The following is a 27,003-nucleotide window of genomic DNA, read 5'->3' as shown; positions in this document are numbered from 1 at the left end:
TGAAATAAGCATCAGTGAGGTGTTTGGGGATATTTACTTTGCTGATATAATTTTTGTAGAGGTGGCAATGATAAATTTCTGGTGTGTTCTTCGTAGAGGAACACGATTAAGGCTAAGAGGCCCAGTCACAAGTAGCAAGCCGCTGGCCAAGTGCTCCAGGAAGACCGCTCTCTTGCCTCTGTGCTGCCTGGTGAGAATGATCAAGATGGTGCCAGGAGTGACCCTAGCTCGAGGTTTCCTCGCGTGCCGACTGAAGGGTTTCTTGCTGTGGCTCAAGAACTTTCAGGGCACATCTTCAGTAGGGTAGTATGTAGGCATTTTTTGAAGCTTAACCACCCGGGTACCACCATTCTTGTCCCCACCGACTGGTTCTGTGATCGTAGCAAGAACTTTCTCCTTTTTCTTCTCAACCTTTGATTTAGCAGCTGTGTACTTTCTCTTGTACAAAGACTTTCTGAAATACATAGCACATCAGGAATATCTACCAATTCCTCTAAACACGACAGGATTTCAGCTGCAGTGGGGCTGCCCCTTCTTGAAGCTTTTTTGCCTGCACCTTACCTTTTTTTAACAATGCCACTGGCAGCAGCCTCCTTGGCTTCGGGTTTCTTCTCTATAGTGGCTGGCTTCTCAGTTTTTTCGCCCGCCATCTTGCAAGATGGGAAAGAGCCCCACCTGGCCTTTGAGGAACTAGTGTAATTATCTCTTCCTGGAGTCCACACTACACAAGTTTCCAGGGAGCCAAAGGCTCTGCCTCAACTCACAGACTGCTTATCCACAGGACACATTGGACAAGTCGCCCAGTGAAAGCCAGCTTCCTTCCAAGTTTGGAAGCCTCCCAGTACACAGGAAACTAACCCCACTACTATCATAGCCTGCTGGATCCCCCAAGCCTCCACCTGGAACTGGTTTTAACCAGCTGAAGCTGTAAAGTGATTGAGACCTTTAGCCACACAGCTGATAACTACAATCTTTGAATGACCCCAATTCATTAGACCCTTACTGGACCAACTTTCCCGACCAATGGACAATGGGACTGGTTTTAGCCACACACATATAGATTAACTGGTGTATTCTGACTCTTCCAGAATGAAAACTTTCAATTATGAATTAGCGCAAACAGCACATATTGTGAGAAGGAAAAGAGAGGTTGTTTTATGTACTAGAAAGGGAGGAGGTTTGTGCTGTTTGCGCTGTGTAATGCTTTGCCTGGGAAGTAAATAAGCTCCGTGCTTTCCAAGAGTAAGCCTCACAGGAGGAAGATACACAAATGCAGTGTCCGGTGCCTGGCCCTTCCTCATCAGCCTTCATGTTCCTCCTCCACAGCACTCCTTTTTATTAGACAGGACATGCCCTGTGTCATTGTTCCCAGGGGAACTGCACCTCAGGACTTAGCATTCATGCCAGATGGGATGGAGGAGAAGCAATAAGGACATATCTCAGAAGGACCTCTAAATTACCATTCCCAGTATATACTTAGATCAAAAATAAACACTCCACAGTTAAACTTGGTAGGCAGCTCTAGTCAACAACTTCTGCAGATAACCCACTACTATTGTGGACTGCTGGACTGTGCTGGATTGTTTTGCCGAATTCACACACCTATAGTATTTAAATGCCAATAGAATACCCATCTCTGACAGGACTAAACAAAAAAAGGGGATACAAAGGAAGGACCATTTTGTATTTGTACATACAGAATAGTTAGGATAGATACACAGCTACTTTCACTTAATTCAATAAGAAAGATTTGTACTAACAGTATTTGGACAGGATATCCTGTCTACTTCTTGTACTATGGATAAGCACTAAGAAGATAACAATGTACAAGGTATTAATTATTGAAAATGCCCTATTAATCAGCTTTGCAACTGTCTCATTCATATTTTTTCTCAATAAAATAAAATTAAAAAAATAAAAAATAAACTTGGTAGGCATAAGAGTCAAGATTTATTATTAGATTGTACTCTAATAACTTAAAACACTTAAAAATCTGTCAATTTTCTAAGACTTTGGCTCATCAAATTCATTCAATGTCCCTAGAAGGTAAGTATTAATGTTTTTATTTTCATCCTTCTGAGGTAACCCTGCCCAAAGTTACAAGGTTGGGCCGCACATGAGTGAGATTTAGGCCTAGACAGTTTCGCTCTTATAAAACTCATGCACTGCTGTCATAATACTTCCACTGGGTGTCAGCATACTAAAACCAAGAAAGAAATGGGAGCTACATTTATCGAGGGCCTGCTAGGTGCAAACACTTATGTATGCATTTTCTAATTTAAACTAAGTGAAGAAAACTCAGGGAACAGAATATGCAGCATTTAGTTAGTGGAATGACAGGTTTGTGTCAGAGGAGCTTTTGTCTATGTTTTTTTCTAACTGCAAAAAAATGATAGCATTAGAATAGACTTGGGAGTTAGTGAACCGGTCCCCAGATTCTTCATTAACAAAGGGCTTTTTCCAGCTATTCGCACCTGCTCACACAATGAAACCATTATTAGAATGACTTCAGGGAAGAGACCTTCGATGTGCTTTTCTCCCCGTGCAAAAAATCAGCCAGAGACATGCATTTGCTATAAAATTATCTGGGTTTAATCGCTATCAACATCAGAACCATAGTACATTAAAGTACAAAACCTGTATGTACAATTACACATACAAAAAGTGTTCTTTGTGAGGAGCAATTTTCAGCAAATCTGACAAACAGCAAGAATCAGTCCTATTTTTGGTTTGCAAGGGGAAATGGAAATTTCCAAGATGTCCTCCTCCTCCCTCTGGCTCCAGTGACCCTCCGAACATCAATTTGCAAAGGCCTGAGGTAGAAAGGGAGGTATTAACAACACCAGGCACTCATTCCTCCATTTTTATGGAAAGGATGAATTTTTAGGAAATGTTTTCCACCATTTATTACACTGATGTTCCATCCATCTGCATCATTAGGTTCAGTAGTTACCATGACAATATGATGCCTACAGCAATCTAACTTGATAGCCAGATGCCAGGATGTGAAAAAATAGGACCAGCTAAGAAAGTGAGGAAAATATAATTAATCTAAACCACATAGAAAATGTGTACAAAACCAGGACCAGGAGGAAAATTGCTGAAATGTCATTGAACAGGGAATCATTGAAGGGTAGGAATAATCAAGTTTCAGTATAAAAACTTTGCTAACTAGAGCCATTTATTAGTTAATAACTGGGACTGAAAAAGAAGTCAAAGTTAGTCTGCAATACTGCTCTGAGACCCTGTTACAGGCCCTGGTGGCATCACTATTGATTCTAGCTGTAGGAATCTTGGGGCCCTAATTTTCCTAAGGCTCCAATGCCACCATCTCAAGTGCTGCTGTCATGACTCTGCTCACTTCCAGGCTGCTGTTAGTTCCCAAATTTTCCATCTAATGTAATAAATTCCACCACTCTGAAGTTAAGCTTCAGCTATGTCATGAGAAGTTCTAGTCCCTGGCCTTCCAAGTATCAGTGAAGATAGCAGATTAGTACGATCCTCTTCAGGACCTGAATATGACCAAGTCAATGGGAGGCCGAGAAAAGGAGAACAACATAGAAACTGCTTCCAGGTGGGAAGAGTCCGGGAGAGGTGGTCATTCTCAGCACGGCTGGGTTGGATAGCGGCGCTGAGCTAGGCGGTTTGGTGGATTCAGGCTGGTAGCCATGGAGAGCTGGAAAAGAAGAACAATTGCTGCACTAGAGAACAGCCCCTGGCATGGCTGGTTGGCCTAAGCAAGGGCAAAATGAGTCTCTCTAAAATGTTCTAGGTGCAGGTGGCTTCCCAAGGTTGAGTTCCAATGATCAACCTTCACCTCTTAACTATGCTGTAAAGAAATCTGACTACATAAGGAAAGGAAGCCAAGTGATATATCAGGAAGGCTAAGCCTGCTCCAAGTTGCTGAGGTGCAGGGAGCCAGGCTTCTCTGAGTTTACAGGGATCCCAGGCACAGCACGGAGGAGCTCTGCACCCCATCACTGATACCAGCACCATCTATAGCTCTGGCATCTCAAGGCCTATACAGGTCAAGAGAAATAATGATATCAGGCTCATTTACTGAGCATGTTCTAGATTAAAAGCACTTCACATACATATCCTTGTATGTGAAGTGCTTTTAATCTAGAACATGGGGTAGCTACTAGTAATCCACGTACAAATGCAGAAACTGAGATTTATAGAGGTTAAATCTTTGCCTGAGAACTCACATGCAGCAAGTGAGAAAATGGGAGTACAAATCCAGCATCCTCAGTTAAATGCTGTGCCCCTGCCCCTCCCTGGGATGCACCCTTACCTGAGGAACCTGAGATGGATTGTAGAGTGGAACTGCCCCACTCAAGGGAGTAGAAGGAGGCAGGATACCAGGTTTGGAGTAGGGCTCAGAAGCAACACCCTGTGATGGAAATACAGAAAATCCAGTCTGTGGCTACTTCCTAGAATGCCCAGGTCTTCCCTGAGCATCTACTTTGGCCAAGAGAAGTGCATGGAAGGGTTTCTAGGAAAATTATGGAAATCTCCAGCAAACAGACATGGCTCATGCAGGCACGGTGAATACCTGGGCCTGGGGTGGCAGAGCAGAGGCTCAGGGCTGTCACCTGGAGCAAGTGAGAAGGAAAAGCCACAATACATCAGGTTGGTGCAACAGAAAAGGCAATAGCAGACTCTTTAGAAATCCTAAAATACTACAAGAGCATTCAAACCAGGCTTCAATAAGTAAAAATGCTTCCCTAGCAACAGGTATGAAATCCCTAGCTACGCGGACAACTTGTGAAGCATTTATCCTAGCCCAGTCAAGGGCACCAGTGAACTCCAGTCCCTCTGAGACAGGGGAAGAGGTGGTCCTAAGGACTGCATGGGCTGAGCTGTACAGCACTTCATCTGGTGAAGACCTGGCCTCCAGTGCACTGGAATGTGGTTGTACTTGAAGATGAGATACATTAAAGAGGGCATGTGGGTGGCTAACCAGACATGGAAAGTGCACACAGACACAGAGGAGAGAGACCACGTGAAGACACAGGGAGAAGACAGCCAGTTCTGAGCCATGGAGAGAGGCTTCAGAGGAAATGCTGACCTTGCACTTCTAGTTCCTGAACTATGAGAAAATAAATTCCCATTGTTTAAGCCCTCTGGCCTGGGGTACTCTGTTACAGCAGCCTGAGGAAGCTTCACCCATGCTCCCTCTGCAGGAGCCACTCCCAGGGCAGCATCTCCAGGTCGTGGGGAAAGGCGAGTCCTCACACACATAAGCAGCTGCGGGAGTCCTCTCTGGCCCGTAGGCTCTCACCTCAAGCCCTGAGGACCCTCCAATCCCAGTGCTCTCGGCTGGGCCTCCACTGGACAAGGTTTCTGGGAGCTCCTTACCACCTACAAGGCAATGAGTAAGAGTGCTTTCCTCTGCTCAGCATTGAGCAGGGCCCACCCCTGGAAGGTACCACCCAGCCCCAGGAGCACCAAGAGAACCACAGAGGACCAACCAGAGGGCGTGAGGCTATGGGCATCTGTGCCCCTGGAGAAAGTACTAGTACCTGGCAGGAATGGAGACTCAAGAGGCAGTGTCGGTGAGAGGCTAGTCCGGTGGGGAGAAGATACCACAGGTGACAGCTGCTTTGTAGAGGAAAAAAAGGCAACACTGGACATATTTCTGGTTGATAATTTCATGCCAACCTCTGGGTATTCCTACAGCCATAATGGTGGCTCCCACCCACAACTGTCACTGGGGTTCTCTCCTTAAAACATCATTTTCCTCCTGCCATTCCTCTGGTCAATAGTCCAAATTAGCTCTGTTGCTAACCCTCCACAGTTAAAATTTTTCATCCTCATTTTTTTAAGACCTTCATAGTCTTCCCTCATACTTAGAACAAACTTATTTCACTTAATCTCCCAACACAAAGCCTCAGCTTTATCCAGATTGGGGTAGAGCAGGATGGCAGCCTGGAACTACACGGAGCTGAGGAGATTTCCTCTGAGAGCCTGTGAGGGAGTGTACCCCACCCCTGCCACAGGCTTACCTCTGAGTCACTACAGTCTGATACTGAGTCTTCTTCAGATGGGCTAGTGGAAGGCTTCGATCTAAACCAGCTGAACCAGCCAAATCCTGAGCTCTGAAGAGAAAGGGGAATTTGCAAGGCTTGTGGATTTGTTTCTCCACACTGAACATGAGATTAGCCTCCCCGGGTACGAGATAGGGAGAAGGGAAGGAAGAGGACAAAGCTGTGGTCCAGACTCCCAATTCTGCTCCACCACTTGAGAATGGGATGGGAGAAAGGGGATGGAAGAAAAGAACAAGGACCCCCACCTTGGTGTTGTCTTTCACACCTCCTGACTTTTCTCCATGCACAGCATCTGAGGAGGGTTTTTTATCTGCTTCATCAGAAGATGCCTTCTCATCCTCCTGGACTGAGACATTGGAGTTCTCAGAGAAACTTCGTGCTCTGGGAGCTGGTAGTACCTGGAATTTTGAAAAGAATGAACATTTCTGTAGCACTTGACAGGTTACAAAGCATATGTTCTTCCCACCTGACCACTCAGCAAATCAGGGAGTACCCTTAGGGGATCAGATCTTACTGAGGGGAAAATAAGGTTTAGCTGTAAAAAATAACTTCACCTCAGGTTACAGGTCAAGGCTAGTCCTAAACCCAGGTTTCAAGTTGTCCCTAACCATAGGAAGTTCTGTTTGCTATGCGGTCTCTCTGGAAACTGTTTCCAGAACTATTTCAGGTCCTGGAGCCTGTGGAATGCAAGCCACTGTTAGAGAAGAAGAGGGCCTGCAGGGGCTGCCCAATCCCACCCCCAAGAAACAAAACATAGCAACCAGGGAACCTAACTCATCTTAGAACTTATTTTCTGACAGACTCACTCAAGACCAACTGTGAACAGTGCCCTCCCCAGAGAAGAGCAGAAGATGCCTACACCTCTCATATTAATTTTCCTTTATAGTACAATATGCATTACAATAAAGCTTACTGCTACAACCACCGTAAGGTGTGTGACACGATGGATTTAAATACACTCAGAGTATTGTACCACCATTGGTACCTTCCATCTCTGGCACTTTTTCACCACCTGCAACGGAAGCTCTGTCCTCCCCTCCTCCCCTACCCCCAGCCCCCAGTTCCCACCATTCTATTCTACTTCCTATTCCTACCACTTTACCTCATCTAAGGAACTCACACAAATACAATTCTACAACATGCTGCCGTTTCGGGTTATATTTATATTTTACACTCTCCATAAAGCATAATTGGTACAAATGTTGGCAAAAATACAGAAAAAGCTCCATTATTTTAGTCTAATGAGCACAGCAATTATAAAACACCAGGCACTGATCTAAGTATTTTCATACAGTGAGTCATTTATTCCCTACCACAGATCTCTGAGACAGGTGCCATTATTGTCATCTCTTTGACATATAGGACAACTAAGCACAGAAATGTTAAAGCAACCTGTCTAAGGCCATCGTGCTGCGGAGCATTACCTGGTGAAAAATAGGCTCATGAATACATGACGGCATGCCCTCATCTGCCTTACTCATTAGATCTGCCACCAAGAGCCTTCTAGCTCTTCCCCAAGGTCAAAATGATCATTAAAAACTGTTTTGAATCAATTCAGAATGTTGAGGCAGAATGACATTGCAACTGAAAAGCGTCCCAAAGAGGACTGCCAGAACTGCTTCAGAAAGTGACAAGAAGGATGGGACAAAGTGTTCAAAGAGAAGGAGAGGGCTTTGAGGATTAATGGGAAAATGCCTTTTATTGTAATAAATGTTTTATTTAAAGATTCACCATATGTTTTTTTGTTTGTTTGTTTGTTTGTTTGTTTGTTTGTTTTTGTGGTACCAAGGATCAAACTCAGGAGCTTGTGCTTGCCAGGCAAGCACTTATTCCACTGAGCTATCTCCCTGGCCCCACCATATGTTTTAATCACACCATATGTATGGATGGAAGGAACCAAAATATTTAGCTGTGGGACCATAGAGTTTGGGGCTTTATATGATAGTTTATTTTTTCATTTTTTATAACAATCATGTACTACTTTTTCTGTAGAACAAGAAAAATAGTAAATCATAAAAGGGTTTAAAGACCTGAAGCCCCAACACTACTTGAAAAAGCTGTGTAATACCATCATTCTAACCCAGAAAAGCTGGAGAAAATCCTAAGTTTGGGATCAAAGCTGCCCATTTCTGAAGGAAGAGTTGCATTCAGTCAACAGCTAGGTGGAATGATTAATTCCACACGGGCACCTCCAACACCTTACAGCTGAATTGAGAGGAAAAGACAAGCAGCCACTGCTACAGCAATATGAATCTTTCTTTGACACAAACCAAGGCAAGATTAAAATCAGGAAATAAATATCAAGAGTATTCTACAACCAGGCAGGATGTGGCGAGCATTTGGTGCAGCAGAAGGGGCTGCAGAGGGACAGAGATCCACGAAGCCAAAACCAAACCGGCCCTGTCGCTGCCTCCTCCTGAGGTCAGAGGCAGGCAGGACCAGGCACAAGAACACAGTCCCCTTCCCAGCTCCCAGCATATGACGTGGAAAGAAACAAGAAGAAACATGCCCAGCTTGGAAGAGCAAAGAACTTGCACATGGTTAGGAAACCAGGGCCAGAGGGCCTGCCCATTAGCTCAGTTGTTTAAGTGCCTGCTTATGCAAAGCAGTCAGGCTCAGAATTCTGTGGTTTGATCCCCAGATCCTCATGCCTTACCAGACATGCCCTTAAGGCATCCTGAGTAGGCCCAAAAAAAAAAAAATCCTTCTGAACTTTTGGGGGCTGGGGGAGATGGCTCAGTAGAATAAGCGCTTGCCTGGCAAGCACAGGGGCCTGAGTTCAATCCCCAGTAAAAAAAAAAAAAAAAGGAAACCAAGTCCAGTGAGAGAATAGCAGCAACACTGTCAGCGCGGGCAGCTGCCCCTTTCAGGACTCAGCGTCTTACCTGACGTTTGGGAATGACACTCTGACCATCATGATGCTGGGAGGTTTCTTGAGACACTGTGTTCTCTCCTGTGACACCAAAGAGAAACACAGTAAGTCTAAGAGCGTGCTTTTGCCACTGTCCAGAAGACGGTTACCAGGGACACAGTGGCTTCCCTAACCAAGCAGCAATGCAGCAGGAGCTTAGAGTCCACAGCAACAGTGGGTCACAGTAAGTGACTGTGTGGCTCCTCTCCACCCCAGCCACCTTGGAACATGCAATCAGCCCCAAGTCAAAGCCCCAAACATCAAGGTCATTCTTTAGGAATCTGGGAAGTCAGCGCAACTCGGATCTCGATCCCAGGATTTTCCACCTTCCCTTCCAGCTTGCCATGGCCCTCATCTTCAATGGCTTAAGTGCTCATCTTCCCGCACGGTTCCCACATTGCTCCCCCACATTCCACCCACGCTGTCTAAGGTCTCATGGCCCTGGGGAAAGTGGGAAGCAGGACAGAAACTCAGTCCCTGCCACGGTCCCTGACTGTAAGCTCTTGGGCACAAGACTGGTTCAGAAGGAAGATTTGGCCTGGGCTGCAGTGCCTGTGTGACAGGGCTCCCACGTTCTTTATGTCCCTGTAGTTTCTCCCCTCTACACCCTGTGGTCAGGGGACAGGGACCCAATGGCCACATTTGCCCTGCTCTTTAGGGTGTTGGCAAAGCAGCAGTACAGAGGCTGATGACAAGGAGGACCTCAGTGAAGAGCTGACCCCCATCTGCATCTTTCCCCTCCTCGGCCTGTTGCCGCCCCTGGCCAGGCATCTCCCCCTCCTCCCACTCTGCACCAGGACTCACTGCCAAGGTGCCAGCTGCTGACATCTTACCAGAGGTAGGATACATCTGTGGCGTCTCCTCCCAGGCTCTTCCTCCAGGAGCCCCCATCACTGCCACGCTGCCACCACCATCACCAGTCCCTGGATGGTTAGTCTCAGGAACCACAGAAAGAGGCGCTGGTACCCCGGGGTGCCTGGTACCTCCTTCTGCTGGGAAGGGGCCCATAAGGGGAGGGGACTGCTGTGGGCCAGGCTGGGTTGGGCCCATCTGCTCAGGAGTGGGCCTTGGGGCTGAATGGGACCCAGAGGCCTGACGTCCTGAAAGATCCGGGTAGAAAGAGTCTGAGGACAATAGACAAAGAGAAAGAAGTGAGACGGGAAATGCAGCATTTGCAGACTAGACACCAAAAACATTCCTGCTCTTGTCCTCTGCGAAAGCAGTCAGAAAGTAGTCATAGGAGCTGGCTGGCTGGCTGATGCAGCTTTCATTAACATAATGACAAGCAAAGTCCAACTCCTAGTACCAGAGAGAGACAGAGACAGAGACAGAGACAGGGCGCAACAGAGACAGAGAACAGAGACAGAGTGATAGAGACAGAGACAGAGACAAACAGCAGGAGAAAGACAAAGAGAAAGATGGTGAGAGACAGAGAGAAGAAAGAGAAGAGGAAAAGGGAGGAGCAGGAGGGGAGGAAGGAGGGAGGACGGAATAACTGTAACAACTCTCACCACAGTTTACAGAATTATGTCCCTCACTTTTTGTATGACCTATGCCACTTAGCCTGAGGGCTTGGGAAAGTGCAACTTACCACCTCATCTCCCATCTAACTCCCCACTTTTCAATTTTGGGGTAAGTTTTCCCTCCTTTAAGACATTCTTTATGCAGTTGAATACTTGGCACATAGAAAGCTTTCAGTTTAAAATATGGAAATGGAGGCTTCTTGCAAATGGGAAGAGGAACAAGAAGAAGAGCAGGAGAGTAGGGGCAGAATGAAGATGCATCATGGACAGGCACCAACTCCCCACCAGAAACAGAACCATTGGTCGCGGACACACACTAATAAAAAATAAAATTTGAAAATCCCAGATCAGAGTGCTACTAAGATAAGCAAAAGTGTGGATGCCAGAAGTGCGTGGCCGAGGGTCCCACCCACCCCAGGGAGTAGCAGACAGGGCCCGTCGGAAGCAGCCATGCAGGGCAGCTCTCCTCACAGTGCAGCACCACAGACCCTGCTGGGCAGCAGCCAGGTGCCCTAACCAAGGCCCTTGCTCCCTGCCCTTCCCTGTGCTCATCCCTGATGAAGTGCAGGAGGCTGAGAAATGGCCTGCAGGGTAGAGATGAGAGCCCTTCCAGACCCATCACGGGAATAACTTGGGGACTGAAGGCCCACAGACAGGCCACCCAGAGGCATCCTGAGGGAGGAGCAGGGACACTGTGAAGACACATGGGGACAATTTACATCATAGTCTTATGGCTATTGAACACTCAAACCTTCACAGCTTCCCACACCAACATACTACACATGTAAGCTGCAGTCTCTGGCCTCAAGAAACATATACAGCTGGGAGCAAGGTACTAGCACCGACGAAACAGGTAGCTAACAATGCAATGCAGCCTATAAAACATTCAGGTGTTCAAGCCCTGGACTGTGCAGCAGAGACTGGTGTAGCCGGAGAGTCAGAAGCATCCTGGGCACATGAGCCCAGCAGGAGCGAGGCAGAGAGGTTGCTGGGCCAAAGGGCCAGGTGTACAAGGACAAGGGACACCTGGGAAGGGAAGAGGAGGCGCTCCCTAAATTAGCTGCTCTCCTTTAGTTCGGTCTGAGTGTCAGCTCAGCATCTTGCATACCTGGCGTTCCTGTGGCTCCGGAAATACCTGAGCGAGCAGACCGAGGGTTCCCGAGGCCTCCCGCTGTCTTTTGCTATTCAAAATAAAGTAGAATGCTTTGCAGCAGCACAAGGAAACACGAGGACTGGGAATGGGGTCAACAAGAAACTTCCACTGGCAGTGACAAGGTAAGGGAACCTCAGTGACATGCTCCCCTTGTGACCAGGATCGCACACAAGGGACATACGCAAGGGTCTCCCCGCTCTGCTGTGAGCAGATCAACAGCCATAGCATTATTTATCTTCCCCAGAGAGGGGTAAATGGCGGGGGCTCGACTGGCCTCGGAGTGTACAGCAGGTAGGGGGAGAAAAGGCCAGGTGTGGTCTTAAAAACCTACTTCATCCTTTCTTCAAAGTAGAAGAAAGAAAATGGGGGAGGCCCTGCTCCAGTTATTGCTCTGATTATGGCCAGCAGCTTTTGCAATTGTCAGAACAAAAAAGAAAGGCCCGGAAGTCTTTCAAGCAATTGCCCCACATTACATGAAAGTGACACAGCTCCACTGTGATCCACTGCTCCACAGAGACAGGGAACTTTGATGGTCAGAAAGCACATTCCCTGCGATCTCAGAGCAGGGTGACAAGAGTGCTCCCCTCCCCGCCATGTCACCTGCAAGCAGGAAAAGGTTTGCACGGGGAGAGAGGAGCAGGGGGAAGCCCAGAGGCTGCCGTCCCCAGGACACAGCCTGTGTGTCCAGTGACAGGAGCCCTCACAGTGACGTGAGGGCGTGGACTTGCTGTGCGGATCTTCTGGCTAGGGCAGGCCCAGCCCCCTCGCCCCAGCTCTGCCCTACTCACCTCCAGCTCCCAGTGCAGCCTCCGCAGTTGTGCCAGCCAGTCTGGCTCCAGGTCCCTGTCCTCAGGGCGCCTTTCTAAAACCAGAGGATCTGACAGCTTCAGTTTCTCCGCAAGCTGTGCCGGGTTTCCAGACAAGTCGTAGCACAAAGCAAGAGAGGGGCAAGAAGAGCAGTAACCCAGGACATGGAAGGAAATGGGGAAAAGGGGAAATCCAGGCAGGGAAAGGGAGGAAGAACAAGTCATAAAAGTAATCAAGAAATAACAAATTCAAATTTCAGGAGCTACCCTCCCCAAATTGCAATATAAATAAACAATTAACTCATTTTGGTATGAAATACTAAACAAAACACGAGGAGAAGCAGTGACTCAGCTTCACGCCCTGTGCAAAGTCATCTACGTAAGCGGGCTTCTTAGATTTTGGTCTACTCGGGAATCAGGCCCTTGATCAAACTGCTAATTCTCACTGAGTTGGTCTGGGCAAGGCTGAAATCTGTATTTCTGACAAGTTCCCAGGTGAGGCCCGTGCTCCTTCGTATGTTGATTCTGATTTGATCTTTAGTCCAGTATTATGTCCACAAAACATCTTGAGCACTCATATGGGGGCCCCGAGCTCTGAGAACCGTCAAGGTACTGGTAGACATTTCAGAGTATGAGGGCTCAGCACCACAAATCTTATTGGTTACAGACTCAACACTAGGGCCTCATGGAGAGCAAAACAAAAATTTAAGGGTAGGCTGCCTTGCGACTTTCTAGCTAATGGAATTTTCTTCAATTAATTGGAACAACTCTTTGCCTGATTGCTGTTTCTTCCCCAGGAACTAAGGGATGATATGTTTCTGTTTTCTTTTTTAAATGTATCCCACATGTGATAAAATATTCCATGCATTTAAAAGCATTTTAATAAGGATCATTTCCTGTTTTAATCACTAAAATATGTTTTCTAAGCCTGGCTTTTGTAATTAGAACAGCCCACCATAGCACGCAGTTTTACTGTACCAGAAAAACAGATGCAAGAATGAATTTCCCCGAGTAGCACACGCCTGGTTTTCAGTCCCTGAACCCCACCACCCCCACCCAGCACTTCAGGCTTTTGTGCATGTTGGGCTTCTGCTTATCACGTCGGGGCATGCATACATGGTCAAAGACAGCCATGGGCTCCAATTTTGCAGCATGTTCAAAGAAGATGAACTTTGGAGTGTAAGTCGTTCAACAACGGCTTTCTCTGAGCACTGGAGATAAAACACCTGCAGAGAACCCTTGAGACACTCACCTTGATGAGCTCCACTAATAGCACAGGGTGGCTGCTCTGTCCCTGGCTCAGGACAGCTGCACCAATGGCCTCGCAGTAGTGCAAGGCCTGGGATGCCAGACCATAATCCGCCAGACGGGAAGCATAGAGGAGCTTATACACCTGTGAAGAAGAACAGGCCCGATGATAAGTCCACCCAGCAGGAATAGAAAGACAGAAGAAGGGTAGATAAGGCCTCTTGGAAGGCAGCTGACCGCTAGCTTCTGCTGACTCTGGCATCCAAATAGCAAGGGCCCCCTGCCATTTGGGACAGTTGCTCTATGCACAGCACAGCTCTAGCCTGCAGCTCCTGCCGAACAGAGAAAAAAGCAGGGATGGCTCCCATCAGCTGCCTGTGTCCTCCCGGACCCTTTGTCACCATGGGAAGGCACTGCAGTGCTTCCTACCAGCAGCCCCCATCCCCAGAGAGCCCGAGATCTATGGCACACAGAAGCAGGGCACATAAGCGAAAGCAAAACAAGACTGGAACAGGCAGTTCGTGGCCTAGTACAGAACGCAGGCAAACTCAGGAAAGCAGGCCAGGCTTGTGGAAGCAGGGCCACAGTGAGGTCAGCACAGGACTGTGATGCCAGCCGGAACCAAGCAAATCCAAGGCCATGCAAATGGGAACCCCGGGCTACTTCCCTCCCCTCTCTGTGCCTCAGTTTCCTCAATGCAGCATGAGAATAATAATACCGCCTTCACGTTGGTGGTTGTGAAGATTAAGTGAGATAATCCACATAAAGTGCCTAGAACAAATGTTCTGTGTGAGAAGTGAGTGAATAGTATGCCACCTCTCTGAAGCTGTTTCTTCTTTTATAAAGGGCCATGGGGTGGATAATCATGCCTGCTCCACAGAATTAAAGCTAATAAACAAGAAGCATAATGCACAACCCCAGCATGGGGAGCACAGGCAATAAAACTGGCCAATGCCATTGCTATGGGCTCCCAGAAGTGGCAAGATAACTGAAAGGTGGCGTGAATGGAGAAGGGAAAGGAAAGGAGCCTGCCTGTAGAGGAGCCACAAGGGGGCGCTCACTTGCTGGACAAGATAGGTCTTTGGCAAAACTTAAATGATCACACCAGATAGATTATCTCCTTATAATACAATACTTCATCTTTGAGACTGTCTCTGTGTGTCACAGGTGTGTGTTGTGTTATTGTTGTTGTGTGTACTCTCACTGGTGTACACTGAAGGAGACACAAAGCACCACCAGGAAAGGACTCAGCCTTCAGGAGATAATTCCATCAGAGATCAGACTCCTTGGAAAGAAAATGCAGGGCCAAGCGGGTTAGATGTCAGCTGAGGCCTTGGAGCCAGTGCTGTGGAGGTCCCCTCCCTGTATGCCCGGCACTGTTCCAGGTTGTGACGGAAAGGAACTAGGTTGACCTCATGCCAGTTCCCTGCACAGCCAGCCCCCAATGAACCACCTCAGGCCACCACGCCAGCCCCACAGCAGGAGCAGACAGAAGAGGCTTCACAGTGCTGGATTTGGGACCACACAGGAGACTGGACAGGAGGATGGTGAGAGGTCAGCATCTGTGGTTGTAAATTTAAGGTGACAAGACACTAAGCAGAGATGTTGAGGTGAGAGGACAGACCTGCAGCTGGGATGCTACTTACAAGGCAAACCCTGAGAGGCAAAAAAAGAAGTTGTGGGCCAAGGACAGCAGGGAGGAGGTGGGAACCCCTGACTCCCAGGCAGGTCGGCTGTGGAGAGGGCAGCAGAGAATGGCGCTGGTGGCAAGAAGCATGAGGGTGCTGAGGTCAGAGTGTGGCCTGGGCCCAGGACCACAAGCACAGATCTGCTCATGGCAGGAAGGAGCAGGGGCCTTCAGCAGAGGGGCCTCCACAAGCTTTTGCTTTCATACTGTTAAATGTGACCTTTAGGGGACATGAAGAGAAATCCTAAACCTTCCCACTCCCTCACTAATGAGGAAAACTGCAGTGGATGACTTAGCCCCAGGTACTACATGCCAGAAGCAGAGCTGAAGACCAGGCTGCTCACAGCCGGCTGACATGGCTAAGCAGAGAGCCTTGTCTGGGCTCTGTTACCTGGAACGAAGGAATGAAAGACTGGGGACGGCCCAGCATCCGGCAGTACTCGAAGATTTCCGTCCTCTGGATAGCCTCAGTGGTTGCAAATTTCAAAAACTCTTGACTACACCAGGGAAAAAAAAACACAAGAGATTACAAATGGGTAGGGTGGGGTGGGTGGGTCCTGGGAGATGGGCACATGCCGGAGCACCATGCTAGGCTGGTCCTAGTGGCTCCAAGACAGGAAAGTGACCCCCAGCCCCAGCACAGGTGTGGCCTTGTCTCCCTCCACTGTCCTGAGCCTGGGTTAGAGGCAGCACAGAGCTCTGCACAGGGCCTGGGAGGCAGAGAGCAGGAAGGGCTCCTCCAGCTCCCTTGCCAGAGGGTGGAGCCCCAGGTCCCCCCTGTAAATACACTGAGAGCTGGCCTCTGAGACCTAAACCCTACTGTGTCCAAAGAAAGCCATGCCCCCCACGCATGCAAGCACAGAAGAGCGGCCGTGGCCCATACAGAGCACTGAGGACAGCCAGCCAGGTGAGAAGGGAGGAGAGCCAAGCAGAAGGCATCATACTTCCATCAGATGTGCATTCAGCCAGCGAGAAAGGGAACAGGCAAGCATGACCCAAGGGCCTCAAGAGCCCCACGTGCCCCAAGTCTCTTCCCTGACACCTCGCCAAGATGTCCAAACTCACAGTCACTATATAATCCCTGGGAGACAGGACCTGATCTCCAGAAATTTCCGCATTTATCATGAACGTAGGGGGAGATGTACTATCCCTAACATTCTTGGGCTAGGCGACAGGTGGATCACCACAGTAGTAGGCAGCCAGGGTCACAGTGACAAACACAGCACACAAGCTGTGCTACCCCAGACAAGCTTCTCAACCTCTCTGTGCTCAGAAATCCCTTCTATAAGTGAGGGTTGAAAATATACCTTCTTCATTGGGTAAATCTGTAACAAAGGAAATCGCGCAAAGTGAGCTGCCAGAGCCACATAAGACGTTTGTAACCCTTACACGGAAGGGGATAGAGAGATCCAGAACAGAGAGGACCCGCGAGGGAGCTGCTTGTCCGATCTTCTATCATCTAGTCCTTCTCCAAGGATCTCGGATGGTTTTCCCAGACGAAAAGCCTGATGTCACCACCACCCGAGGCTTTAGGAGTTTGTACGCAGTCATTGTCGGAGGACTAAAGGTAAACCTCTTGCACCTGCCACTTGGCTCTGGTGAGCTACCAACGCAGGCCCTGCCTGCCTAGCGGAACCGGAACCTCCACACGGGAAACCTTGTTTCTGGAGCTGTCTGGTTGTGGAGCTAGGGTGCCACCCAGTGGCCAGAAGGGCACAACACAACCCAGAGGCCTAGGCCGGCCACTTCCTGGAGCCCGAGGTCCCGAGCACTCACCTTCTCACCCAGAGCTGCCCAGGAAAACAATTTACAGAGAATGAAAAATGGCCCCATGAATGCAGCAAGGGCTAAAAGAATTTCATGGGCAACATCCTTGCCATTTCCTTCCCCCTGAAGGTCACATACCTGTGGCTACTGCCCAGCAAGACCAGAAGGTCTGTCTTCACCGTGTAGTGGCCAAAGGGCGCGTGAGCCACAAGGTAGCAGAAGTGCGCGGCCTCGGCTAGCCCCTTCCCGGCTGCAGGAAGAGCAGAGCAAGGCCCCGTCAGGGGCCACCCATGGTGCCCGCTGTCTACATGCAAGAGTCAGATGAAAGGGTGGACGTGGGGGCTGGGGGCGGGGAGTCTTGGGAGACTAAACCAACAAGCTTCTCAGTCAGGAGCCTCCGGTGCCCCGCCCCCCCCCCTTTCCATCTCAGGACTGCATGTCGTTTCCCTCCACAGTCGTTACTTCACATTGCCCCAGTGGATTTTTCATCAGGCATTTTCTAAACACTTCAGTCTTTCCTCAGGATGAGAATGGATGAGATGCCCATGTCTGATCAAAGACACGGACTGTCGAGAGCAGCAACTCCTGCGCTAGGCTTCTGGGGTATAATCGCAGCTCCTGCTAACATAAGCCGTGCAGGGCTTTCCTGGTCCTCATAAAAATCAAATTAATTACCAAACTGTTCCCAATTTTCAAGTGTTCTCCTATGCATTTTTCATTGCCTCAAAATTAATTTAAAGCAGCTAGGGACATAGCTCAGAGGTCTAAGCGCCTGCCTGGCAAGCACAAGGACCCAGGTTTGAGTGCCGGTACTGCATGCCCTGCCAGCCCTGAAACCGGGCATGGTAGCACATGTCTGTAATTCCAGCACTGGGGAGGCTGAGACAGGAGAATCTCTACAAGTCCAAGCTGCATAGTGAGACCCTGTACCAAATAAATTTTTAAAAAGATGTTTTTTAAAAAATTAATTTGAGTCGGTAAAATACCTAACACAGTGTCTGGCACCCAAGCAGGGCTCAACAGACACCGGCTCCCTTTTGTCAAGAGTGCAGCATGAACTGGCAGCACTCGGCACAACCTTACGCACAGCTGTGCCAAGTCTCACGCGGCCCCATTTCACAAAGGTCCACGAGAAACTTGGAGATTTCTAGATCTTCTGCCCTTTGCCCGAGCTCTGGATGCGCTGATCTGGAACGTTCAGGACCTCCTAACAGCTGGTAAGGCCATGCTCACAGCGATGAGAGAAGTAGACTACAGAACTACTGGGGCAGTTCAGGCAAACACGGAATTTCCTCTCTGATTGAGCTAGGTCACTGAAGCATTAATGGCCACAGGAGGAGAGATGTCCCCTGGGTTAGCACCATGTAGAGAGAGTGTCGCCCAGGGGTGGAGCGTCAGCCACTGGGAAGTGGCTCTGTAGCATAGACTGCCATCTCCGTGTGGCCTGCACTGGCTTACAGTGGGAACTCTAAGAGACAACACAAGTAGGACACTCCTTTCCCTGAAATTTCTTATCCCAAAACAGAGGTTCCTGGACCTGGAAGAGGCCTGGGCATAGACTCCAGCCCTGCTCAGATTCTGAAAATCTAAGGACAGGCACATAAAGTTGGCCTGGCCTACCCTAGAGAAGGAGCAGTGACAGTGTAGGCTTACCCAGCGTGTCGCCCATCGTGACAATTGCGCGCTGATGCAGCTCCGGGTCCCCAGATGGATTTGACAAAATCACAGCCAAGTGGGGCCTCCAGTCTCCCCACTGCTTGTCCCCACAGCACTGGGCAATAGCAGAAAAATAATGAAGATTACCTACTGCCCAAAAATATAGGTAAAAGAGGCCACTGCGTCTATTTTTTGGTTTGGAGGAGTTTGGGAAACGCCCATTATACTGCCTGCAATGCTGTCGTTTACTGATTTACAGTTCTCTTTTTCAAAAAACTCTGAGAAATATAAAAGGCAGATAGATGCAAATGGACATGTACATCCATACATATATACATAAGGAAATTGAAGATAAACTAATTTTCCAATTTCTTTCCAGTGCCTCTACCCCAAATAGATAGAGCCAAACCCACCCCCACAAAAAATAAGACTGATGTTTCAGTATGAGAATGAAGATCAAACATCCTCAGCTCACAAGCAGACGAGACAGGATTAGTACATCCCAGAAGTCAGGATAATACAGGGCTGCTTAAAGTCTTGCCAAATGCCTACTGCTTTCTGGCCTTACAAAGTCCATTTACTTGCATCCTCTTACTTACCCTTCACACAACCTTATTAAGTCTAATTCCAGTTACTACGAAAGAAGAAGAAAACCAAACCTAACAGTTCAGACCCCATTCAACTTCCCCTGCTTCCTGCCTCCTGCTTCTGGTGACAACGCAGAGGCAGCAGAGCCCACAAGAGGGCAGCAGAGAGTCAGTAGAGAAGTAGAAATGAGCAGATGCCCTATTTAAAGGGTACTTGCCCTGGGAGGCTGCTACAGGCAGTCCTTCCCCTAAAAGAAGGCAAATTCCAGGGAGGAAACTGTCAGTGTGAAAGCAACCTAACGGGCTGGGGAGATAGCTCAGCAGTATTGCCCAAAAAATCCCAAAACCTAATGTCACAGAAACAACACAGGGTCTGGATTTCACTTCAGGCATGCCTCCTATGGAGATTATACCAGGATTGCTGTTCTTAGTAAGATAAGGTAAGGCACATAGCATAGTGCTTCACACTTGGTTTGATCTTAGGTACACACACACGCACGCACACACACACACACACACACACACACACAGGACTACAGACTTAGCAGAGGAAAGAAATAATTTTCAAGCCTGTCAAACTCTAATTTGCCTCATCGATGGGTAGAACAGGAGGTTGACAGTAGTAACTAACGTCTGGAGGTCAAAACTATTCACAACTATTTGTTTATAAATATCTCAATGAATAAAAGAATGTTTTTCCACTCTTGTGTTACATTTAATTCTTGTCTAACTCAGAAAATGTTATAAATGAAGAAGAAGAAAGAGGACCAAGACCAAGAAGGGTCACAGCAGTAATGGCAGCTCTCATTGTCCCTGTGGCTTGGCCCATGAACTGTACCCTGTGCTGAGCATTTTTCCTGCCAGCATTCACAAGTGCTAGCACATGTATGTACGCTTGTTTAACATATAAGCCAAGCCTCTTGTGCTGGATCTAAAGGAAACAGAAAAAAAAAATTCCTTTTTTTAAAAAAGAACATGTAAGTCTATCTCTGTTCAACTTTAGTGATTCAGAAAAAATAAGCCCTATATAACAGATTTATGGTAAAGGGAAAGAGCAAGAAAACATTTATGAACTAATATCCATGGGCCAAGCATGGATATTGATAGGTCTAGATATTCCCTCTCTTTAATTTTCACAATAACTCTATTGGTCCTTGGCTTGCTCACCTGAAAGTATGGGAAATTAGCTAACTCTACCACTGCAGTGAAGCCACAGCTGGTTCTATCATTTTATATATTTACAACCTCATAACATGACACAATCTCACTGTACAGCAGACATTTCATCTGACTTGTGAGGCATACTCTGTTTTAAAGTAGCCCATTGGCCAGGCTTGTTCATGCACGCCTGTAACCCCAGCAGCACCTGGAGGGCTGAGGCAGGAGGATTATCATGAGCTTAAGGCCAGACTAAACTACATAGGGAGACCCTGTCGCAACTCACCTCCCAAAAAAATAATAGCCCATTAGTTCAATGATAAAGCCTGAAAAATAATAATTTCCCTTTTCTTGGAATTATCTACAAGTAATAAGGACAAAAAAGCAAAACTCTGTTTTCAATAAAACTAGTTATCAGAAAAAATCCAACTACAATTCAATAAAAAGGCTGCCAAAAATCATGGTGATTGAATAAAGGTACCTTCAAGAGGAAAGAGGGAGACACTGAGCGGTTGCTTCTATGAAGCAAAAGCACAAAGCTGAGTTTTAAAAAATTCAAATAGTTTGGAGTGAAAAGATCACATCTGCTGTAATGGGAAAGTTCTCAGGTGGGCCTCAGCCTTCTCCTCAACCACATGCAACTACAAAAGATAGACAGTCTGACGTGTCTGGCTCTGAAGGCCAGAAATGCACCAGGGAGGTCCTCCCCCAGGAAGATGGGGTAGCCCCACTGGAGAACCTCAGCTCCTGCTGTGCAGAGCAGAGCAGGCTGCTGTGGTACCGCGCACACTGAGGTCTTTAGAGTCACTCAGGGGGCCAGGGAGATGGCTCAGTAGAATAAGTGCTTCCCTGGCAAGCGCAAGGGCCTGAGTTCAATCCCCAGTTCTGGAAAAAAGAAAAGAAAAGAAAAGAAAGAAATAATAGGCTGATGCCTGAGATATTTCCAGTCTCCCAAATGTAGAGTCACACAGACCTGGGCCAACTCTGACCTGACTCCTTCCTAGCCCTGTGGTCTTGAGCCACTTGCACCTTTGTTTCCTTCTTCTTCTTTTTTAAATTTTTTAAACCTTATTCATTTATTTATTTGATACCAGGTCCGTCTCACTAAGCAGCTCGGACTCCTAGTGGTCCTCCTGTCTCAGCCTCCCCAGCACTGGGATTACAGGTGTGTGCCACCATGCCTGATTTGGGGGCTGACTAAATGTAGCACGTCAGGTATACTAGCATACAGTACCAGGGATCTCACCCGGGACCCTGCACTTGCCAGGCAGGCGCCTAGACCACCCAGCTATCTTCCCTGCTCTTTCTTGCACCTTTCTATCTCAGTTTCTACATCTGAGGGGAAACTAGGAATGCTAACTCCTACCTCTAATGTAGTGACTAAAATAATGTTCATCAAAGCACTTGGCACATGGTAGGTAATTAAGAAACTGTTGTTATTCATGTTGTACCTTGAAAGCCATCCTTGCATTCCTGAGACATCCCCTCCCCACCCTCAACCCTTCCCTCAGATGATGGGTGTGGAAGGAAGCCTGTTCCGGAGAATACCGTGGCTGCTTGTGGAATCCGCCCCGACATGAGCTGGAAGAGGGTTTGCAGGGGATCGTTGAGAGCCAGGGTGCTGGTGAAGCTGCAGAGAGAAAGAACAGTCAGTGGGGCCCAAGCCGGAGGTCTGGGCCCAGGGCCGGCACATAGGCCCTGCGCATTTCCATTCGAAGCCAGTGGTTCCTTTTGGAAGGTGCGTCTCTTTGCCCTCTGCTGTACCTCTACGTTATCCTTGTTAGGGAGGGCAGCTGCATCTTCTCTCAGCACAAGTCCACTGGTGGGGGACATTTCCTGCAGTTAGGCCCCAACGCCCTAACTCTTAAGTGGGCATCTCTATGGGCCTTCTTCTACCAACAAAATAACCCATACACATCTCAAAAGCCCCTGGAAAGCAGCCCCTGCTTCCTTGGGGCTCTTCTCAGGGGGCCTTTCCTCCCCTGCAGTTTCTTCCATACCAAGCAAAAGCTGTCAGGGTCATTTTCCTGCCTCAGCACAAGCCCTGGTCTACGGAGCTTTCCCTGCCAAGCTCTAAATGGCCATTTTCAATAACCAGAAAGGCGTGGAACAGGGACCAGAAATGATCCTGCTGATGGCAAACCACGGGATGTGCTTAACAAGGATATAATAAGCTCTACAGCTGATCTGAGATTTAAGCATACTCGGTAAGAGATATTTTTCACAATTCATTGGGCCCCATCAAAACTCAATGGCCCAAGGCAAAACTCTGTAGCAAGATGTAGGCTACATCCTGGGGTCGTGGGATGTTCATTTTCAAAACCCAAGGGGAAATCGTCCCTCAGAACACCAGTTTTGAGTTAATAGCACCCTTGCCACAGGAGCTCAGAGCACTCGACATAACAGCGCTCCTCAGTTCCAGGCTCCGAGTGTAATGAAGTACTCAGCGAGCTTGCTCGTCCCCCGGAAGAGTGAAGGTTAGAGAAATAAAGAGACAGCTAGGGCCATCCTGAAATATGGGCTACCAGGCAGGATGACAGCCACTAAGAACACAGATCAAGCTTGCATTGGAGCGGTCCATGCTCTCACCCAACTCTTTGCCTCCTGGGACTTATGGCCAGTTCAAACCTAAGTCGGATCACAAACTGAGCCTGATCACACACTAGGAGATAAATGTGCAGAGGTGACATCCTTCTCACGGTCTGGCCCCAGCCTGCTCCTTGCAGGAGAGACCCCCGCTCACATCTGCCGTTCAGGGTGCAAGTTGAAGCCTGAAGTTTATTCAGAAACCCTTTTACAACAGTTCTTTCCTACCACCTCCTCTCAATACTGAATATTTTCCACCATGTGAGCCCTACCTGGTTCTCCTCAGAGTACACCCTGGCTGGCACCTGGGACTTGGTATGCTTTTGTGGTTTCTTACCAAGCCCTCCTCTACAGTCTCAATAGCCCCCCACCAAGACACTGACTTCTAGTTCCCAATCCTATGACATCTTTCGCTACCACAGCTCATGGTCCTGCAGCCCTGTACCTCTACCTAATATTCACATCTCCACAGCAACACTAAGTATGAGGCATTGACTTACGCCCAAAGCTCCATCAAGTGACTTGAATGTCCTCCCATTCCTTCACTAATGGAACTATCTAGCACAGCCCCTCCCAAAGATTATTAAAATGTAGAAATGACTTGGATTTCAGAAATTCTGATCCTGGGGACTATGATTAAATGTTTTATTCCACTTATTAAATAGAAAGAATGCCTTTGCCTCTAGGTTGTAAGAATCTGGAGAAGAGAAATGCTGTCTGGCTCTGAAAAAAGAAATTGGAAATAGCTCAGAGTGTGGGCTTTTCTGCACAGCATGCATTTTCTCTTACCCTGACCATGTCCCACCTTTGGAGGGGATGGATTTCTGCTCTCTTGGTCTCCTCTGCAAGCTAGACTCACCCACTCATGACCCAGTTGTAGGTCCTTGGGTCCATCCTGCTGGCTAGGAACAAAGCATGACCCCACAAGTGGTTCTTCATTGCCCACTCCAAGGCCTCCTGGAAACCAAAACATCACATTCAGCAATGTCTTGTCCAACTTTCTCCCAAATAAAAACCAAAAAATTCCCCACTGTAGGCTCTATAGCTGCACCCTCAGCAGTAGAGTCTGGGCTGCCAGAGAGACTGAGTCTCCTGTGCACATAGGAAGGATCTTCCTGCAGGTGTCCACATCTCCAACCACCAATTATTCTACCCCATTACCTTCCCCAGGCATGGGTCCCAGACAGCTTTAACTGTTCAGCAAAAATTACCAAATACTTAAAAGAACCTATGTAACACAAATGAGAAAAGCACTCATCCTGAGGAATGAAGCTCAGATAGTAGCAAAGGAGTCTTCATGAGAGGCTATTAGGATAGAGTGCATTTTTTAATAACTGTAGCAGAGACTGGTGGTTCCTTCCACAATCCACATTCTCCTTTCTGAACAAAGAGCTACACCACATTTTCCCATCTGCCTTGCAGCTGGGTATGGCTGAGTCTAGACCATGGGATGGAAATGTGAGTGCCAGATGCCACTTCAAGGTCTGGCCCATAAAACCACCCACACCAACTCTTCCATGTGCTCTCCCCATCTGGCTGCTGGAATGGAGAGGACTCCTGGGAAACCTTAGAGACTCTATGAGGGTGGTACTTGCAATATCCTGAGTCTCACTATATCATGAAGGGACCAGTATTTTTACATAAATGGAATTATATTTAAGCCACCATACATAGGAGTTGGCCCGCCTAACTAGTGCTAAAAGTAATTAATGAACTAAAAACTAAATTAACTATCATATGCCTCTGCAGGTCAAATTAGTAACACTATTCATTGAGTAATATGAGATAGAGCTATAAAATTTAAAACATACACACATTCACCTTTCAATTCAATTTTCAGATTTACTAAGGACCAATTTATATGTAAAATTTGGAAGTGGTACTAATAAATTTCTTGACATCTGCACCCAAAAATGTGATTTACAGTTAGCAAGTCATTGAGGTAATTCCATCACCAAGTTCTTTGATTATCCCAACATCTTCCATTGTAATCTTATTGGAGAGAGAAAGGGAAAGAAAGACAAAGAATGAATTTTTAAAGAAACAGAGAATTCAGCCTTACAGCCAAAGCAAGTAAGATAAGACAGCAACGATCACTTTTTAAATAATATATTTTAACTATTTCATGTTTCCTTTTGATTTGAGAAAGGGGGAAGGGAGTTATTAATGCCTAGCTAGGCATCACCAGCTTACACAAAAACCTGCCCCTTCAAAAATGTTATTCAAGGGGGCCGGGGAGATGGCTCAGTAGAGTAAGTGCTTCCCTGGCAAACGCAAGGGTTTGAGTTCAATCCCCAGTTCCGCCAAAAAAAAAAAAAAAAGTTATTCAAGAATAAGTAAAGAAATTAAGAACTTACATATTGTACAAGTTGGCAGGCTTGCATAATTCCAGAACTATTACCCTCGTCAAATGGGAATGGAATCCTCTACGATCTCTTTTTTAAGAGTACTGTAATTTTCCTTGAAAAGGTCTTTGACTTCTTTAGTTAGATTAATTCCAAGGTATTTCATTCGGACTGTTTTAGAATATTTTGCTGAGTTTACACACCTATAATATTCAAATAACGGAACTTAACCAAAAAAAAAGGGATACGGGTGAATGTCCATTTTGTATCTGTGTATTCAAAATGGTTAGGATAGATATATAGTTGCATTCTCTTAATGAATAGAGGGATTTCTTCTAATGGTGTTTGTAAATAGGATATCATGTCTGCATCTTATACAGCAATTAACCACTAGGAAGAATGTATGCAATGTGTTAATTATTGAAACTGTCCTACCAATTTGGTTTGAAACTCTCATTGCTATTTGTTTCTCAATAAAATTATGGAAAAAATAAAAATAAAAATGAAGTGGGAATTGAAAAATAAAAAAATGGAAATGCAGACTGTTGTTTTGTTATCCAGCTCCTCATTACTCACTCTGAACCCCGCAGTGCTTGTAGCCCTCACTCACACATCTCTGGTCCAGGTGTGAAAGGAGCTGAGGTAGGTAGCGAAGCTTCAGTTCATGCCAGGCTGCCCAGACCTCAGCCTTGACCCTGTCCCTTACTACCTTTCCTAATCTGTAATCACATACAATAAGGGTAGAGCCTAACTTTCAGTTTCCATGGAGATTAATAAGATAATGCATGTCAATATAAAGCAAGTATCTGCCACATAGAAAATATTTTTAGATCTCCACCTTTATTATTTTTTGTATGGTCAGGATTCACCTGTCTTAAAGGTTTATAATTGATTTATCTCTGCATGTACCACTGAGTTCAATGCCTGAAAAGTAGTAGTTTCTAATAAATATTTGCCAGATAAAAGAATCACAGGTAAAACGGTAATTCCCAGGATAAAGTGACTATATGAAGAATGGTTATAAGTTGATCCCATTAATTTTTCCTGAGTGTCACATCACAAGCTCACTTAAAAAAGAACATCACACAAAAAAATCAAAAGACTAAATACCTAAACATGAAAGTGGAGTCATTACAGTACCTCGGCTTCACTTTTATGAATTCATATTGAAATATGGAAAGGTTTCTTAAATATGACCACTAAAAAGTTTTGATTTTGACAAAAAAATCTTAAAAATATGAGAAGTTCCAATAAATGAACACAGGACAATAAAAGACTCAATAGAAAAGTGTAGAAAAACCATGACAAAAAAGCTTCAGATTTTAAAATATTTAGCTTCATTCCTAAGAACAGAAGTGTAAATAACTACATTGAATTATATATTTTTCTCTTTCACACTGGCATATGTCTAATGTTTGACAATACTTTGGATCGGTGAGAACGCGGGGAAATAGCACTCTTAGACACTGCCGACAAAGCATATTGGACGTTGGCACAACGTTCAAAGTGGTAGTTTTTCTTTCTTT

At 46.8% G+C, this 27,003-nt stretch overlaps 1 protein-coding gene across 13 annotated transcripts in view; it reads right to left on the bottom strand.

Annotated features, from left to right (window-relative positions):
* Window positions 1–2,569: 2,569 nt before the first annotated feature.
* Sec16b (SEC16 homolog B, endoplasmic reticulum export factor) overlaps window positions 2,570–27,003 on the bottom strand; it is a 56,843-nt gene continuing 32,409 nt past the window's right edge. For 9 of the 13 annotated variants that reach the window (XM_023703585.1, XM_023703584.1, XM_023703586.1 and 6 more), the window contains 16 exons: window positions 23,992–24,089; window positions 22,095–22,176; window positions 18,799–18,916; window positions 17,284–17,395; window positions 15,770–15,875; window positions 13,696–13,836; window positions 12,426–12,539; window positions 11,593–11,665; window positions 9,795–10,085; window positions 8,936–9,003; window positions 6,296–6,448; window positions 6,009–6,101; window positions 5,526–5,604; window positions 5,285–5,364; window positions 4,295–4,393; window positions 2,570–3,676 (listed from right to left, as the gene is read on the bottom strand). In XM_023703585.1, the coding sequence (XP_023559353.1) occupies window positions 3,605–3,676; window positions 4,295–4,393; window positions 5,285–5,364; window positions 5,526–5,604; window positions 6,009–6,101; window positions 6,296–6,448; window positions 8,936–9,003; window positions 9,795–10,085; window positions 11,593–11,665; window positions 12,426–12,539; window positions 13,696–13,836; window positions 15,770–15,875; window positions 17,284–17,395; window positions 18,799–18,916; window positions 22,095–22,176; window positions 23,992–24,089 (1,779 nt within the window). In that variant the 3' untranslated portion in view covers window positions 2,570–3,604. Of the gene's footprint in view, window positions 3,677–4,294; window positions 4,394–5,284; window positions 5,365–5,525; window positions 5,605–6,008; window positions 6,102–6,295; window positions 6,449–8,935; window positions 9,004–9,794; window positions 10,086–11,592; window positions 11,666–12,425; window positions 12,540–13,695; window positions 13,837–15,769; window positions 15,876–17,283; window positions 17,396–18,798; window positions 18,917–22,094; window positions 22,177–23,991; window positions 24,090–27,003 lie in introns of those variants that run through there. The other 4 variants (XM_023703588.1, XM_023703592.1, XM_023703593.1 and 1 more) reach the window with 4 other exon arrangements.

The sequence above is a fragment of the Octodon degus genome, unplaced genomic scaffold (assembly GCF_000260255.1).
Source record: "Octodon degus isolate 3935 unplaced genomic scaffold, OctDeg1.0 scaffold00176, whole genome shotgun sequence".
NCBI lineage: Eukaryota > Metazoa > Chordata > Mammalia > Rodentia > Octodontidae > Octodon > Octodon degus.
Note: the sequence above shows the minus strand (reverse complement) of the source record. Positions and strands in the feature narration are given on the sequence as shown.